At 34.9% G+C, this 15,331-nt stretch overlaps 1 protein-coding gene across 1 annotated transcript in view; it reads left to right on the forward strand.

Moving 5' to 3' along the window:
* The window catches only part of WDR70 (WD repeat domain 70), a 135,625-nt gene that overhangs the window by 69,036 nt on the left and 51,258 nt on the right, over positions 1 to 15,331 (forward strand). Inside the window, exon 10 of the mRNA XM_015615245.2 lies at positions 1,773 to 1,947. Coding sequence (XP_015470731.1) covers positions 1,773 to 1,947 — 175 coding nt within the window. The remainder of the gene's footprint in view (positions 1 to 1,772; positions 1,948 to 15,331) is intronic.

Consider the following 15,331-nt stretch of genomic DNA (forward strand, 5'->3'; position numbering starts at 1 on the left):
GAGGGGCACCACTGAAGGAAGAAGAGAAGCTGAAGGGATAGGACAGTCAAATGAGATTTTGGAGGAATTGAATATTATGAAGGAAAAGGAATGGAAAAAGACTCAGGTTTTGAGCAGATATCACAGTGGGAGAAAGTGTGAATGAAAGACAGGAGACTGAGGTGGTTACTGACAACACAAGGAGATGAAAAAGGGAATTTCAGAATCATATATAATGGTTGAGGATGAAAGTAATTTTTGAAGATCTTCTAATCAACCTAATCATAATTGTGATATAGTGCTTCATTTAAAATAAAAATAATAGCTAAAACCACCAAACAACAATCCAGACAGAACCTCAAATCCAATCTAATCATCAAAACACTTGAATGTCTTAAGCTAGAGCTCCAAAAAGAGCAATGAAGCGGTGCCTTACAGACAGGAGATTTGAAAACTTTGGAAAATTAAACTAACCTTGACTTTATTATGGACAACAGGAGATCAAGTCTACTTATTCATTCTAAGTTCCAATTACCGGTTTCTCATTACTGTCATTAAATGTGCAATTAATTGTAATCTCTCTGAGGTATTTCCAGCTCATTTTCTTGTGTGTTTTGTTCTAGAATTATTTATAGGTCAGCTCTGTGGCCTGTCTGATCTTGTAGCTCTGATGGAAGTTCCTAATGTTGTGCTGTGGTATCTTGTCTCATTGTGGAGAAAGGGCAGCCTCTGTTAAAGTTGTATTTGCTTTGCTAGAGACCAGTGAATTATGTGCTGTTGGATCATAGGCAATGTTTGTATAGTCTAAACAAATGGGGTTGTCTTGAGAACCTTGAGACTTTTTCTTTCTAAATGAATGATCTTCCTTGCTTTGCCAAATTCTGAAACTCTTCTCTGCATTAGATGCCAGAAGAGTTTTGAATTTTTATATGGAAAGACCTCAACATATTAAATGGACAGAAAACATTTGTATCTAAGACAGTTTAAAGGGTCCACCTGTATAGTGTTTTAGTTCTCTCCCATTTGGATGTTTTTCTGTATCTAAGGAACAGTGAAGATCCAGGCAGATAGTCTTTTTCCATTAGAAGGAGAAAGGATGTATTTGTTTTGCTAATAATGTGGGAAAAAACTCAACTTGAAAAAACAATATTGCATTAATGAGTCTTTCTAAAATATCTGAAGAACACTTTTATAACAGAACTCTTAAGACCTTCAGGATTAGTGGAAGAGAACTACAGTAAAATGACAATTAATGTTTAAAATGACTTTAAAAAATGAAGTGTGAAGAATAACCAGCCAATTAAAAGCAGAATATTCAGTTGTTCTTATGTCTGAATAGTTAAGAAATCTGTTTAATTTATGGATTCATATAAGCATTCCATGCCTATTTCCTGAAGTGTTCATTCATTGTAGAGAACTGAATACTTTCCTCTTCTTGATTTCCAGTGGCAGTGGAGATTATGTAGTACCTGTGTATTAAACTTTTTTTTCTTCAAATTTCTAAGTTATTTACATATTTTCATGACAGTTTTGGGAAAAAGTGTTTCAGTTTGGGGTTATTTTGTGTGTTTTAAAATTTTTTTGAACTTCAGATGCATTTTAGTGAACATGATGTTTCTTACTTGAAAAGTTGTCCTCATATCTTAAATGCTATTTTGCCATTACAACTTAATTTGAACAATATTATATGGCATCTGTGCTGGAAAAGGTGTTTGGTGTTATCACAAGAAGAACTACTTTATATATATCTTAACAGTATCAAAAAGAACTGTTTTTTTAAACTCTTTTTTCAGAACTGTGAGGACTTGGGATGTTAACAATGAAAAAAAGCACAAAAGTGTATTTAAGCCACGGTCAGTTCAAGGTAAACGCGTGATTCCTACGACTTGCACATACAGCAGAGATGGGAAACTTATTGCAGCTGGTTGTCAAGATGGCTCAATCCAGATCTGGGACAGAAATATGAGTGTAAGTCCAGTTTTTGATAACAGTATATGCTTCTATTGTTTCAAGTGTAAATGTTGAAGCAGATAAAATCAATTTTGGTACTTCTATATTTTTATTTATTTCCTCTCCTCTCCCCTCTGTCCTGAAAACCAAATAACTCATAGGCATGAGTTTTTTCTGCCTTTCACAACAGATCATTAAGTGGGCTACTACTAAGTTCAAAATTCTGGGAAAACTCTTGGCAGTCTGTGTCAGAAAAAGTTGTCAAAATATCTGTATCTAGATTATTATTCATTTAAGATGGAATGCGTGTGAGAAAAGCTGTAATTTCTTGTTGTTAAGATATTGAATATATTGAGGAGTAGCTCTTAAAACTCAATACCGAAATCACTCATTAATCCATATAATAGGTAGAGAAGAACAGTGTCTAAATGGGTGAGAATATGGCCAGTGCTGCACATTAAATGACAAGTGTTCTTATATTAGCTAATACGTAAAAATTAACACTGAGGCAAACTTGAACCATTTATGTAAATGCACTGTGGTCAGAAAGTGAATGGAAACTATTTCAAACTTAGCAAAGTTAGGAAATATTTCTGTTCATACTGAACTAAACAATTGATTTCCAGTAGTTATGACTTGACCTGACAAGTATAATTCTTGCTACTGCTTTATAATTTGAGGCTTAGAGCATTCAGTGCTCACTCTTGTTTTCTATAGTATAGCTTAAAAACCAGTCCTGCTTCCAAGAATTTAATTTTGTAATGTCAAGTGCAAATTCACCAGGCTAAGCTTTACTGCTTTGAAAAATAATCATCCTAGTAAATCATCCATGTCCTCTCTTTATGCCCATCTTATGCAAAGAAGATACAGAGGGAGAAATACCAATGGCATGAATTGGAGGAGAAAATAGAAATAGGTTCAATGAGGAAATGAGGCAAGAAGAGCAGGATTGTGAAACTGGTGTCATAAATCTCTGAAAGCTGTACAATTCCAGTAGGATGGTTTTGTGGAAGTAAAGCTGAACTAGTACAGGTTACATGAGTCTGTTCAACTTCTTATTTCAAAATATTTGATTTTAAAAAGGAAAACAGACAATCTGGGCAGCTTTTTACAAAGATTTAAAAAGATTTGATTGCTGGAGGCAGGAGGAAATGTATAGATTTAAAAGGAAAAGCAAGCCTGTGGATCATACTCAAAGTACAGCCTGTATTTTGGGATTGTAATCTATTTTTATTTCTGTTTTTATTTCCACTATAAACCTAGTAAAACTTCCTAATGGCACAAAGCTTGAGAATTCATCCTAAGTGTAAACTTGGTCTAACAGAATAATAAATTTTTCAGAGACTGGCTTTCATCACCTGTGTATGTTGTTTATTTTAACATATACAGTACTGAAATATTAAGCTTTCTGGTGTAGTTTTAACAATAGTGCTCTTGGTAGTCTGCTTTTTCATGTGCTTTTCCTTTTGAACTTTTCTGTGTCTGTAAGATGACATATTGCAATGCTGACTGAGCGCAGTTTAAGGTGATTATGAGTAATTTAAAGATATATCCTGTGCATTTTGTGCAATTTCCAATGGGTGACCCCAGTATAACAAGGAAAGACTAAAGTGATTTTGTAGTGGAAATTAAGTTTGTGGTGTTCTTGGGTTTGTATTTTTTTCACGTCTAAAGAATTTTTGTCTTTGTTAATTTCATTAAGAAGTGTGCAAGATTTTTGGGTAAAGGAGCAGGTAAATTAGATTTTTAGTGGTGTTCTTACCTAAGACTTCTGGTGTCCTGGAGATCCCTGTATACAGTTAGAATCAAGTGTTTCAAAAGACATTTTGATTAAACAATTAGAAAAAGCTTTCATCTTATATTTGGGGATGGGGAAGGGATAAGAAAAAAATTTTCAAATGGAACATATGTTCATCATAACAGTTAGAAAGAAGAGGATGAGTGACTGCTGTAGTGGAATGGTGAAAGCACTTACTGTGCTGACAGGATACAGAGATGCTTGCAAAGGTGAACAAGAAAATGCTAAGTTAATACAAATGGATGCAGTTCTTGGGGGTACAAATTGTATGTGACACAGGAAAATGGGTAAAGCTGTTTAGGATAGAGATGTGAGGTTAAACTTCTTGAAGAAATATGTGGTAGAAATACTAACTTCAGATTTTTGAACAGAAAGGCTGTGATTCCCATACAGAAAATACCATTTGGTTCTGTTAAAACAAGAGCAGAGCCGTATGTATATAGATTTTGCTGTGCTACACTACAGCTTACTTTCAGGTGAAAATTAAGAGAGCCATTTGTGTTTATCTTAACAAGACTATTGAGTCAGTAGTAAAAGTCACTAGTGTTTGAAAGCAGAAAATAATTGCTGTGTTTTCTTATCTTGATCAGTTTGGAATGATTCTGACATCATTATTTATCCTGTGTGCTTTGTCCATATGCAGCTGGAAGGAGATACTCAGGAAGGTGTTTAAAATTGGCTGTAGCTTATTTGACTGTACTGGTATGACCCAATAAAGGTCTGTTGTGACTGTCTGAATTTGATTTTGCTTTTGTGCAAGAATGTAAATGACATTTCAGCTCTGCTCTTGAGAGCCCAAACCACTGTTCCTGCAAATGGTGGTAAGAGCACAAATGAAATCCATGAAAATTGTCCATCCAGATAATGGCTCACACTGTGAGTGCCTGTTTCCTAGTTGTCTGTGAAGAGTTTTGGGTGAATTTATTTTTGAGCACAAACTACTGTCAAACACAGCAGGGGGAAGTTTCTGTTTTCTTGGGTGAAAATGTGAAGCCCCTGCTGTCCCAAGGCTCATCAATGCAGCCCAGAATCACAGGTTTGGTCAGGTTGCAGTGGGTCATCTGCTCCAACCTCCCTATTCAAGCAGGGCCATCCTAGAGCACAGGGCAGAGGATTGTCTACAGATCATTCTTGCATATCCCCACTGAGGGAGACTCCACATTCTCTCTGGGCAGTCTGTTCCAGTGCTAGGTCACTGCACAGTAAAGAAGTTCCTCCTCATGTTCAGATGCATCAGTTTCTGCCTGTTGCCTCTTGTCCTATTAAAGTATGAAGCAGCAGTTCCAAGGACAGAAGTGAATACCCCAATAGGAAATAGGGTCTGATGATGCCCTTTCCAACAGCAAAAGGGGCACTCAGAAACAGGCACAATGGGGTAGTGTTGGTGGCAAGTCATTACTGTACTACTTTGCAAGACAGAGGCTACCCCATAAATCTCCTTTGCCACTGTAGTCAAAGTATCTGACTGCTGGTATAGTTTTTTTTTATTCTCTGCTTGTCTAAAGGAATCATACCAATGTGTCAATCAAAGGGCAAAGAAATAAAAAATGAACCTGTTGTATGGTGGCATCCCCATCACCACAGACACATCACCTGTGTTGTACACTGCTTCACACTGTAGAACTTGGTATAGAATGGTGTGATTACATAATTTTTGATTTTCAATTGAGGAGGACAAGATCTTCTCTATGTCATATTTTGTCCATCCTGCTGAAGTCAAAGTAGCTGTTTGTTGTAAGTCATCTTCATCAGTTGTTTTTTTCCCAAGCCACTTTTGAAACACTTCAGTATCTGCTTGCTTTTTTTTTTTTTGTTTTTTTTGGGTTTTTTTTTTGTTTTTGTGGGTTTTTTGTGGGGTTTTTTTGTGGTTTTTTTTTTGTTTGTTTGTTGTTTTTTTTTTTTTTTTTTTGTTATGTTGCTTTGCCTAGGGAGCGATTTTGGTGTGTGATCAATTCACTTCTGACTAGTAATGATCACCATGAATGTTTCATTCAATTTTTTACTTCTACTCCTTTTTGGTATGATTCCAAATCTCCCAGCTGTGTGCAGTGAGAGTAAAAATACTTTCGGAACTTTAGGAGGAAGATTTTTTTTCTTAATTCATGACACTGACATTGGTAACTTGCTAGTGCTGAAGTTAGCCAAATGCATTCCAGCTCTGCCTTGCCTTTTTCCAAACTTCCTCAGTAGGATCATGATCCATTATAATCACCTGCCTTAGAGGATTTTTTTTGTTTTGTCATAAATCTGTGTTATTTTCTCACATACGTTATTTTGTCAGTGCATGTTTTTTTCTTTAAGGTTCACGTACATGTGCATTTACAGTGCACATTAGCAGAGCGATCTGTCAGCATATTTGAAATATTATGAACACTGTCAACTTGGCTTAAAATAACAGCTTCAAAGGACATAAAAAATAACTTCCTTCAAACTTTGAATGAATAGTGGAAACAACAGTGTGAAATAGTCAATCATAACACAACACATTAGAACATTCTCAATTTAAATGTTCTGAGACATGGAGAAAAGTGTCTGGCGAATACGGAGAGTTGAAGAACATTAGTGGTCAAAAATAAGATAGGACCTTGAAAATTGCTGGTTCACAGGGCAGTGCAGTTAAACAACTAGTTAAACAACAAAGTTTACCTGTAGTTCATGTAAGTTCAAATTCCTCATCTTGCCTGTGCTTGCCCATTCAGAGCTTTTTGCAAGCCTGTGGTTGTACATATTTCTGAACAAACTGATCCACGGAGTCAATCTTTAGCATCTAGAATGCAGAGTGTCTTGCCATCAGTAAACCTTTTTGTGCCTGATTTTCCTGTCCAGAAATGGGAGACACGCATTCATAATAATGGGGAAAGACTGAAGTAATTTTTGAAACATATTGTGAGTTAAAATTGAAATCTCTTCAATGAGCAGAAAACCTCCCTTCGTTTTCCACAATAAGCAGGAAGGGATTAAGAAATAAGATTAGTTACAAATAGGCTTTTTTAGGGTAAAAAGCTAGACTGCTTAGTTAGCCTTCCTTAATCTTTTAAACCACCTGATGAGGCTACCTGTTACACAGATTTTCTCCTTGAGCTTTTCCTGGGTGTGTTCAGCACAGGAGTGCATAAACAAGTTCTCTGTGTATGACAGGCTGAATCATGTTTCACAGTTTCACACATCACCTATTTTATGGTATATCATGGCAGCTGTGATACAGAAATGTTAATAAGGATGTAGGAGAGGCAGAGTTTTCAAGAAAAGTGGTCATGTCTTTTAAATGCCTTTGAGAAAATAGCTTGTATCCTCAAAATCTTGTCTGTTTTTTTTCTAGCATTTCTAAATTTGAGTAGTTTTTATAAGCTTTTATTTATCTACTGGCTGCACAGTAAGTAGTAAAGAATTAGTTTTGACAGATACCTCTGTAATAGGTTTGTCTTGTACATCTGTAATAGGTTTTTTTTTATATAGTGCAAATCTGAATATGAAAGATACAATGTTTTGTGATTTTCACATAATTCTCATTAAGAAAATTGATTCAGTACTCAAGGAAATATTTTTATACTGAGTAATTAACCTCTATGTTTTTACTTTCTTGTTTCATGGAAGACTTAGCTGTTGGTTTAACTCCATTCTTCAGCTCAAAAATGAGCATTTGATGCAATAGTGCCAAGTTACTGCTTTGCTAACATTTTCTTTTCCCCTGGTTTTAAAACCTTACTCTGGTTTTAAATTGCTAGAATAATTTATGTATTTTGATCAGTTTAAATTACTTAGCTAAAGCTCAAAGTGGTCCTGCAGAACTTAAAATTCACAATTATATTGAATTTAAACCCTATAATAATGTACTACCTACATGAATATTCCCAAAAGTGGTGTGATCAAGTGGTAATCCCAATAACCTGTTTTCCACACGCCCTTAAGCCACCTTATCCTTAAAATATAAGGGAAGGAAAAGTGGAATGTCGCAGTATGCCCTGAAATGAAACAGATCTGAGCTCTGTACATTTTAATTACAAATAGTCATGTTAAAAGTATTTTCCAAATAATTGCATGATTTATAGATGTAAGATAAATACATTTCTATATTTAGTGATGGTTTGCTTTGAAAGGGTTTCTGTAAGCTTTACTTTTGTGGTGTGCTGTTGGAAGTTTTAAGGTAGAGTTTTTAGAGACTAAAGGTTTCACAAGTACTGGAGCCATTTTGAAAAAATACTGTACAACTAAAGACCCAGATTTAGATGAAAAATTATTATGTGAGATTATTATTTCTTTATTTTTTTATTTTATTTTTTGGAATGGGGATCCAAGTCCAAATTTTATTTGGAAATTTTTTTTGCAAACTTCATTTTGGTGCTATGATGGTTTTTACAGCTGATGCTGCCAAGACTGAGTAATCAAAACTAGTGTAAGATCTGAGACTTGCTGTTAATATTTTCCCATTAATTGGAAGGTCGTTTGAGGGTATTTCTACCCATGTGTTAGGAAGTCAAGGTTGTTGAATCTTTGCACAGATACAGATACATTTTGCATATGCTGACATACAAAAGACATGGCTGTCAGGAATTAATTCCTGGAATGTCTTATGTCTGTCCACTAGAAAACTTTACTATACATATGCCTTTTTAGATGCAGTTCCTACCAGTTCATTGTGTGTCTTTGGCATATTGTCCATCCCAGCATTAGAGAATTATGCTTTTTTCACACCAGCTAAGTTTTACTAACATTTTTTCACCATGGAATATTCACTTATCTATTTGGATGATTTTTTTATGTATAGAATTTGATGTTTATATTGACATCTCTACAGCATTAAAAATACTCCAGTGAAATGTCAATATTTAATAGAAGTAGTTTACAATGACTGTTCTTAAATTTGCTGAGTATCACTACTGCAGCTAAACAGCAGGGAAATCTTCCAATTTCCCCCAAGTATGTAACATGCTTCGTGCTTTGAAGAGGGCAGTCTGGCTACATCTGGAAATTTCTTGTGTAAATACAAGATGAAGGATATCCAAATATACTATATTCCCCTTTCAAACTTAAGGTAAGTTTTCCATATCCATAATATTCCACCCTTTCATTCCATATGTATATGTGCCAGACCTCTGTTCCAGAAACTGGAAATCACACACAAGCTTGCCAGCAGCAAATATTAACAGATTCATATATTATTCCTTTTTGTATACGTCTGGGTTAGTCAGTACATCACTATCTGTACCCTGAAGCCAGCCACAGTAAAGAGTCTGACAATCATATGCTGAGATAAAATGTACCCTGCTGTATTTCTAAGTGCATTTCTTTCTTACGTAATAAACAGTTTATAGTTAAGAACTATCTAAATGTTTGCACTATCTAATATAGTGATGAAAGGCAATTCTAAATTGTGAAGTCTGTCACAGCCCAATGAAAATAGGTTAAAGGATTTCAGTTTGGATTCATGTATGGTTAAAGGAAAAAGGCTTATCCCACAAGGATTATATATATCTATCTTAGGTTTTTTATTTGGAAAACTGAAAGTAGAACTTACAGAAATAATGTCAAAATTGCAACTTGAGAAGAATAGGCATATTATAGCAACATGGTTGGCTTTATTAATATTGTTGTGCTATTAATAAAACATAAATTATGTGACAGAAATAGATGAAATGATGAAAAATAATGGAAAAAGATAAAAGAGCCGTCTTGAGATAACTTTGTTAGTTTAGAGAAAATTTTCCTTTTTTGCAGAGGCAAAAACTGAAAAATACAAATACTACATTCTGATCGAACAAGAAGTAAGCTCCAGAGTAGTTTGGCTAATCAGAGAAATGGCTTTTAGTTACTGTAGTATATGCATTGCTCAAGCAAGATGAAAACTTCAGTGCTCTAGGGTCTGATAGGGTTTGTAAATTATGAAAAGACTGTTGTGCTTGATGTGTATATTAGGAAGTTAGTTTTGCCTCCAAATGTATCTCACTGTTTTTCATAGTAGGTCACTATTTCTTGAAGCTTGTGAGGAGATGAACAGCAGGATTATACTGTGAATTTCCTAAAAGCAGTGAAAAGTGCATTTCTGTGCAACTCTCAGTTGTTAAGTTTCCTGTATTAGAGAAGCCAAAGACTCCCACATTTTAAAATACTTAACAAAAGGTAAACTGTTACAGCTTGACCAAGTGAATTACAGCTATAAGAGGTGGGAAGTGGCGTCTGAGCCATGGAGCATACAGGTTTGCAGGAGATAAGTTATACTGAGGCATAGCTTTTGTATGTAACATTAGGTTACATCCATTTAACTTAGGAAGTTTGATAAAGAACCATCTTTTCTCTACAGAAAGAACAATTGATTCATGGTTATATCATTAAAAGGTGCACTTCTGTGGAGATACAGTTTAAATAATTGGCCATAATATACTAGACCAATTCCTAAAGAATGTAATTTCAAAATTCTTGTTAACTTTAATTAAAAATATTTGAATGGCATTTTTAGAGAATTTACAATAAGATTATAAGCCAAACAAGTTATTTTTTTATCCACAATTATCAATGAGAAGATAAACTGCACAGCTAAAACATATCTTGGCAGCAGCTACAGAACTAAACCAATCATATGGAATTAAAAGTATTTGTAATAATATTCTGTAAGACATTATTTTTTAAGACAGCTTCAGTGACAGACAGCCTCAGGTTTCTTGCAACTCTTGGTATAAATCTCATCATTAAAACCTGATTGAATATACGTGAGGCTTTCTTCATAAGTAAGCAAAACTTCTTCCAGTGCAAAATATTTTAAAATAAAGGGGTTTTCTTCATGATCTCCCTATTTCCTAAAGTTTGTTTTCAACAGATGTTAGTGCTAAACAGTTAGCAGAGAGTGTGGTGAAATAGGTGAAGCATTGTCCAGCTGTGTTTTATTTAATGTATGACTGCGATGATACTACACAGACTGAAATCAGATACATCTGTGAAACAGCTGCTTTCCTTAAACCAAGTTCTAAATTTCTCATGAGATAGAGAACTAGACTTGGAGTTGGATAACTACCTATGTGTTTCACGCATTATGTGTAAATACATATACAATGTGTCTAAGTATATCCAGAGACTTCAAATGACATTCTAGTTCAATAGACTTTCTGAATGTGTATAATCATTTTAAGCAGTAATTTAAATAATGTATTCTTAGATATTTCAACATGTGTAATTTTCATTTAGATTAAGCAATATGTGGAGTTTTTAAAAAAATTCCTTTATGGTTACTATTTCTTGCGCTGTGTGCATGTGCCACTTTGAGATTTGGCTTGTGACTGTTTTGTGCTCGAAGTCACCCATAATCACCACTCTATTTTATTTTATATTTAGTGCATTTTGTAAAGGTTGGGATAGGATGGCCAAATTATAAAGTACCATGCAAATTCATATACAAAGAGAGGTTTGCTCTAAAAACTCTAAGTCATTGGATAACCATGGATTCTGTTGTTTTTACAAATACTAGGAGCTTCTCAAGAATGTAGCTGCTGTGATCAATGTGTTCCTGCTGTGAGAATATAAATGTCATCCTGGCTCACTAGCTTGCTTTTTGTCCTCACCTTTATGCAGTTCTGTGGTCTCACCTGGAGAGTCCAAGATCTGTAAACAAACTTCATCCTGTTGAGGCCATCAGAATTCACTGTGCAGACATTTATAGACTCTGTTTCACCAGGGCTCACAAGAGCAGAATGAAGACAGGTTACCCTTGTGACAGGAAGACTAGCATGTATTCAAGACTGCCTTGAAGAGCCTGAGTGATTTTTCAGAAGTAGGGACACTTGTTGCAGTCAACAGAAAGCACTGCATTGCAGGATTGGCTTGTTGCTTGTCACAAATGTGAAAATGCCTGCTTGATTTCAATACTTGATGTGTTGAGGTGTATTGCCAAACTGGGTAGGAGGTGGCAGAGGTGTAGGAATGTTTTCTGTATTCCAGACAGGTCAGTGTGGTTTCTTGGCTGTTGCGTTAAGGTGGGGGGGCAAGGTAGGGCTATAAAAACGTGTGATGCTGTCTGTCTGCAAGTGTAAAACAAACTTCAGTTTTGACTTCCTTCCTAACCAAAGGTGGCTATACAGAAAATGAATCCTCCAGTGTCAAGCTGGTAAGAGGTTTACATTTGGAAATGAAAACAAGGCAATATGCAAACTCAGTTACTATTAGTCTCCCACCTCCCTTTTGTTTTTTAAAATAATTTTTTACCTTATAATTTACTGTATGTCCAAATGTGTTGCAGGAAATGGAGTGGTGGTTTTCTTTGGTTTGGTTTTGGTTTTTTTTTTTTTTTTGTTTTGTTTTTTTGGGGTTTTTTTGTGAGAAAAACACAGATGTGCTTGCAGATTAAATGCATGATCTGTAATTGCTGTAATTGAAAGACTGTGTATTCAATTCATTGGTAAAAAGCAGCTATTAAAAAAATGAAAATGAGGCAAGAGTAGACCCCTTAAAGTAAAGAACCATTATCAAACAAAGAGGGAAAACACATTAAAGTAATGGTACTGGCAGTGGTTATTGTATGGATTTATTACAGTATGTTTTACGATGTGTGACAGAAAAGAGATGACACATTGGGATGCATATAACAACATTTTTCTTATGATGAATGGTTATAGGAGGTAAGATCTTCCAGGGAAATTGAGAAGATATGGTATCCATGTAAGAAAATCAGGAAGAGCTTTCATCATGTTGAATTTGTGCTGCCAGCTAAACATTCACAGAGAGATGTCAAGGTGAACTAAGATGTTCAGCAGAGACACCATGATGTACCCTTTTTTGGAAGGCAGATTAATGGTGTGAAAATATGGGGAGTCATGGTTGTGAATAAGGTCTGTAAAAACAAACTGTAGAGTGAGAAGTTCAGTGAACAAGGGGACTGAGTAGCAGTGAACATCCGGGGAAACTGGATGGTAATCATGTACCAGAGAGAATAGTGAACAAGGGTGCCAACATGTAGATGGCATGCAGGAGATACTGGACTTCATAAAACAGTGAAGTAGTGGGACAGAAAATAGACACTTTTTCCCCAAGGTTGATGACAGTAAGGGTGGGGTAGCATCCCATGTTGAATTTGTCATGGATAATCCTGATATTCAGGAGGGAATTTAAGTAGCATTCTCAAATGGAATATAGTGGAATTGATAAGGAGTGAGGATGGAGGAGAAGGCAGTACTGGATGAAAAGGAAAGAGAGAAAGAAAGGGGGAAACATGAAGTTATTTGGGGAAAAGTGAGTAATGTAAATAAGGTTTTGAGATACATGAATTGGTGCTTGTGAAATTTGTATTTCCCTATGCCATTACTGGTGGAGAGGAAATACAAAGTTCCTGGGTGTAGATGTGAAATACTGTGCTGAAGTGAAACTAGAAGGCTAGAATGAGAAAATATAAGGAATCTTTTTTTTGGATGGAAAAGAATTCTTGGAATGCTAGTGGTCAAAGAGAATTGCAGTGGAAAGAAGCACTACATCATGGAAATAGAAAAAGAAAAAGAAAGAAGGGTTTGAAGCAAATAGCAAGCATTAATGGTAGAGAAGAAGGCTACTTACAGAATGAAAAATTCTATAACAGTTCTCAATTCACAGAGACAGATTTTCATGGAAATACTGCAGACTGTTTGAAGGACTTTAGATATCAATTTGGACATCTTCATATTTCCATGCCTTTAATAAACATCTTATTATTCATCTTACTGTTTACATTACATGAGACAGAAGGGATTAATTGATTCAAGGATTTTAATTGCAAAGAAAAAAATATTCTTTTCTCTCATACTTAAAATGTCTGTTAAAAAAGAAAGCTAATTTTAAAAGTGATCCATGTTTGAAATTTAATCAGAAATTGCATTATAAAATAGCAAACACCTTTTTCTTTGAAAGGTATTACAAGCTTTTTCACTCTATCTAATGCTTAGGTGCTTCATTGCTGCTCTGAAAGCTAACCTGGAACACTTCTGTTAGTGTAAACCACTCAAAACAATTTTGGAAATTTTTGTCCTGCTTTGCCAGTTTTTTTGCTTGCAAGTGTGTGGGGGTTTTATTTGCTTGCTTCTTTAGCTAGTCAAATATATAAAACTATTGTGAGAAAAAAGCAACATCAAAGAAGGAACTATGGAATTGTGATAAGAATACTGCTTGAAAAGAAAATGAAGTTTACTTGAGAATGCTCATTTTATTACTGATGTACATGAGGAAAAATATCACCCCTTTAACTGAGGTGTTCTTCCATCTTTGTTGTTCCATCTGAATGAATAAAACCAAAGCCATAGTGTTTAAAAATTATGTATTTTTAAATAACATGCGGAGATATTATGACATGATGGTTTACAGTGCCTTTTTATCAGGAAAAGAAATCATATGGAAGAAAGAGTAGCTTGCTATGTTACAAGAAGTTTAGTGAAAATTTCATCTCTTAGAGAAATACACCCATCCTCTTAGAATATACATGTGCTAGCTACTATTTCTAGCAAGCAAATAGTTCTATTGGACAACCAACTTTGATAACTCACTGCAAACTACACCTTTTTGGCTCAAGGGAGTACTGAACCAGAAATGTTAACTTCATGTCGATTTTTGTGAATTTTTGGTCATACTTCTCACTATTACACTGTTCCTCTATTAGACCACAGAAGTGGTTTAAGCTTTGGGGACACTGAAAGAGTATGAGAAATTATATTGAATATTTGGGAATAAGCTGAGAATAAGTCTGTCATAGTTGCATTTGATGACAACTTAGTAGCTTCTTCATAATTTCTTTTCTGCTTTTTTTTCTCTTTATTGCCAGTAGGCCAAAAGCTACTTTTAAATCATATGAAACATGCAGTGTTGGCATAGATGAGTTTGAAGAAATCTGTGGATTTTCAGTGGAGTTATAGTGTATCTTAGCTGAATCTTTAATAGATTTTTACAGAATAACATTGATCACACTTGATTGTTTTCTGGAAAGCAAAGAAGCCTTCAATCGCTGGGCAAGTCTAAGACTGATTAATTTATTTTCAAGAGAGGCCAAAGGAGTAGTGTTTTTGGTTTTGTTTTATTTTAAAAAGTCATATTTATGATAGTATGAAGGAGGAAAAATGTAAATTTTCTTGGATGAGATGGGTTAGATAAGTTATGAAAAGGTACAGAAGAAAGTTTCTTTTACATCCTTGTGTGTTTTTCTTACACAGTGTAAAAAATCCCCAAAGCAAGCCAACTGAATAATTTCCAAAAGCTATTTTTATTAGTAATATTTATCATTTTTGTGGCCAAGATAGGTTATTTTCTCAAATGCAAAGTTTGTGCAGCCAAACATTCAGCTGGGTTTCATTTTCAAACCTTTAGGCAAATATTTAGCAATGCTGTTAAGAAGCCATCTTTCTAAAATGGTTTCCTGAAATATTTCTAGATGAATAAGCTTAAACAAAAAGAAATTGTTTTAGTGGTCAGCAGTATTCTTAGGAATTGAATGTTCTTCCTGGTGAAGGAAGCATGGGCAGGTAGGAAGGACTTTCTCATCACTTTACAATGGGTCAGAGGTATCTCTAGGACAGGCCAGCATGCTTGCTTTCTTCTTTTGCCTAAACTCATACATGGTCAAATATATCAGGTGGCTTTCCTCATTGCCTTCTGCATAAATGTTTA

Source organism: Parus major, chromosome Z, assembly GCF_001522545.3.
Source record: "Parus major isolate Abel chromosome Z, Parus_major1.1, whole genome shotgun sequence".
In the NCBI taxonomy this organism is placed as follows: domain Eukaryota; kingdom Metazoa; phylum Chordata; class Aves; order Passeriformes; family Paridae; genus Parus; species Parus major.